The following is a 3,382-nucleotide window of genomic DNA, read 5'->3' as shown; positions in this document are numbered from 1 at the left end:
GTGCAACAATTCAATAATATAATACAATAATTTAACAATTCATACAACAGTTTCAAAAATCAATGATAACTTTCAATAATTTCAAGAATTTCAATGACATTAATAGTATATAGAAAAAATATAACCACATATAAACACGAACATTTACCAAATAAATATATATATATAATAAAATATTTACAATATTTGTATTATTACAAATACTTCCGATGAGCCGGATCACGTCGACGTTGGGGGAATAAACTTACACTGTCACATAAGTAACTCAAAAAATTTCATGCTTTCGTTACTCAAATTAAAATCTACGTCCTTCTTAAGTAAATTTTGCAACTGTTTCGCTTTTGCCGCGTAATCTTTAATAAATCTTCTAAAGTAATTAGTGAATCCGAGGAAACGACGTAATTGTAATTTATCACGCGGAGGTTTATAGTTTTCTACCGCTTCTGTGTGCCTTTGGCTCAACGTTATCCCGTCGGCTGAAACCAAATATCCTAGAAACTCTATTTTTCTTTTCAAGAAGCTACATTTCTTATAATTCAACTCGAAACCATATCTTTTTAAAATTATCATGACCTCTTTCAAAATTCCCAAATTCTGTTCTATTGTTTCCGTCGCAATGAACACATCGTCTATATATAACAGAATCTTCCCTTCCCGAATTAATTTTTCGAGAATTTGTCGTAATCGCTTTTGGAATTCTGCGGGGGCCTCGCAGTATCCAAACGGTAGACACGTGTACTCGTATTGTCCGTCTGGAGTCGCGAACGCAAAGTATTGTGTGGAACTCACGTGTACTTTTATCTGATGGAAACTGTCCTTTAGGTCTATTAATGTGAAGACCTTTTTATTACTTAACTGAGCAAAACATTCTTCCATTACCGGGAATGGATATTTTTGTTTAAAAACTCTGAGATTCAAAGGTCGCAAATCGATGCATAACCGCGTCTTTCCGTTTCTTTTCTTAACTAGTACGACTCTCGCGCAATATGACGATACACTAGGTTGAATTATACCACGTTTCAACAGATCATCTATAATTTCGCGTATTTCTACTCTTTCAGCTTGCGCGAAGCGTCTTGGGGCATACGCGTACACAGAAGAGTCCTTCAAACGGACTTGAACCGTATAGTTATCATTTACAGGCGAATATTGATTTCTATCTATTTCGAAAACTGTTTCTATCAGCTTATCCTTCACCTTGTGATCGAAATCAATAACACTATTTTCAATTATTTGTTCCAGCGAGCTCTCGCTTTCTTCATCATTAACACATAGAGGTAAGAACGAAAATAGATTGACGGTATTATCGTCTCGAGCTGAAGGCTCATAAACTAAAGTAAGTTTTTCTTCCTTTATAAACTCGCGGCCCAGAATAATATCCCCTTGGAATGAATTATCTTTCAAAACATAAAGATCTACTTCGAATTTCGTATCGGGTAACTGCCGTAACGAGATTTCCACGCGAACAATACCATCTATTTCTAAAATTTGATCACTTAGATTTCTAAGATTTCTGTTCGACGGTTTCAAAAGTACATTCTTGTCTCTAACATATTGATTATAAGCGCTTAATTTTACGAATGAGACCGGACTACCAGTATCTATCAGTGCAGTTAACTCACAGTTTTCTCCCATCATCTTACAGACTTGGACAACGGGATCGCTAAGAACCAACCGAGGAAGCTCTGTCTGCACCATCGCCACCGTCTCCTTCGGCTCCTCGTCCACGCTCGCCGCTACTTGGACTGCTGCCGCTGGTGGTTTGGTTGCTGGCCTTTGGTCCTTCTTCTTCAGCGAAGGGCACTCGTACCTCCTATGCCCTTTCTGCTTACAATAAAAACATTGCGTTTCAGCGCTGCATTCTCGTGGACTGTGTCCTTTCTTCCCGCAATTGTGGCACTGGATCTCCTTACTCCTCGCAGCCGAACCTGCTGCCGCCGGCTTCCTTTCTTGTTCCGCCACGCTCTGCGTGATGCTCCTCATCCTTGCCAGGAACCCTTCGATTGTCTCTTCCCCTAACGATAATGCCGTTGCTCGCAAAGAGCTCTGCTGTATTCCGCTCACCAACAGATGTACCTTGTCGACCTCTTTTAAGTCGACCCGATGCATCAGTCCGAGTTTATCGATGGCATAATCGTCAAAAGATTCCTTTCCGGACAGCCATTTCCGTGCTTCTACCTTTTGCATTACCTTGTAGAAGGGCATCTTCCGATCAAATATTTTGGTCAGCTCTGCTCGTAATCCTTGCCAGGATTCTATCACTATTCCGCCCTGCACGTCGTACCATCGGCGTGCCGACTTCGTGAGACGGCTAGAAGCCGTTAGTAAAATTACTCCGTCGGAAGCCTGATGTACTTCCGCAACCTTATCGACGCGTCTCACCCATGCGGACACGTTATCTTCTTCCGCTCCCGCAAATTCTGGAATTTGCGAAGCGATTGCCTGGATTGCTGGGCCCGATGACCATCCTTCCGCCGTCCTCCGGCTTACCACGCCTGAAGGAGTTGACCTCGATGGAGATTCCCTGGGGACCTGCTGCGTTGCACGCACCTCTGTCTCCTCAACTCGGCGCGTTTCTCCTCTTACTGCAGACAGCGTCTGCAACAGTTGTGTTACCTGTTGTTGCTGCTGCATCAAGCGACTCAACGCCGCCATCATTTGAGTTAACATCAGAGTAGAATCCGGCGGCCGAGAAACTTTAACCGCAGCTCCGTCGCTTCTCGTTCCAACCGCCTCGCCACTTGGCCCGGCCACTGGCTCCGTCCGCTCCGATGTTCTTCCGTTCCTCTCGAGATGCGTCATAATTGCATCTATCAAGCTGTTCCTTGATCCTTGATTCGGCAGACCGTAACGAGCAGCTTCGTCTTTCAGCTCTTCCAGCGTAAGCTGCTCCAAGTTACTCCGCTCCATATTTACGCGGCCACGTGTCACCACTACCATTAGCGACGATCACACGTATTCCTTAAACCGCGTAACTCCGAAATCCTTCGTTTTTGCTCCGACGCGAACCGTGAATTTATCCCACTTCTGACGATGTAAGATTATTAGTTTATCAGGATGTCTGTTTTTCCGAGGGCGCGCGTGGAAAGGTAAGCGCTAAGGAGCGAAGGATTGCAAATTGAACACTGTGTGTTACAAAGAATAGTTACTGGTACTTTATTCTAATACTGTTCCAAGACTCCCGTACAATAGCTCGATCCGACCAATCTATCGCACTTCACGAGGAGAGTGTCGGTCCTTCGGATCGCACGTCGTCACGCAGGGTTGTTACCTTGGCCCTAATTAGCATTCTTTCCGCTATCGGTTATTGGCACCGGTTATCAGGCCGCTCAGTTAGCGCCATCTCTTAGCTTTGATACTTATGAATCTTACAATATTAGAC

The 3,382-nt window shown here is 43.7% G+C and overlaps 1 protein-coding gene across 1 annotated transcript; it reads right to left on the bottom strand.

Annotated features, from left to right (window-relative positions):
• Nucleotides 1-252: 252 nt before the first annotated feature.
• LOC105278916 (uncharacterized protein K02A2.6-like) lies at nucleotides 253-2,910 on the bottom strand. The gene has a single exon (XM_026969266.1). The coding sequence runs from the start codon at nucleotides 2,908-2,910 to the stop codon at nucleotides 253-255; it is 2,658 nt and encodes an 885-aa protein (XP_026825067.1).
• Nucleotides 2,911-3,382: the final 472 nt, after the last annotated feature.

Source organism: Ooceraea biroi, chromosome 4 (assembly GCF_003672135.1).
Source record: "Ooceraea biroi isolate clonal line C1 chromosome 4, Obir_v5.4, whole genome shotgun sequence".
NCBI classification, from domain to species: domain Eukaryota; kingdom Metazoa; phylum Arthropoda; class Insecta; order Hymenoptera; family Formicidae; genus Ooceraea; species Ooceraea biroi.
The sequence above is the reverse complement of the archived record's forward strand: the minus strand, read 5'-3'. Positions and strand labels throughout refer to the sequence as shown.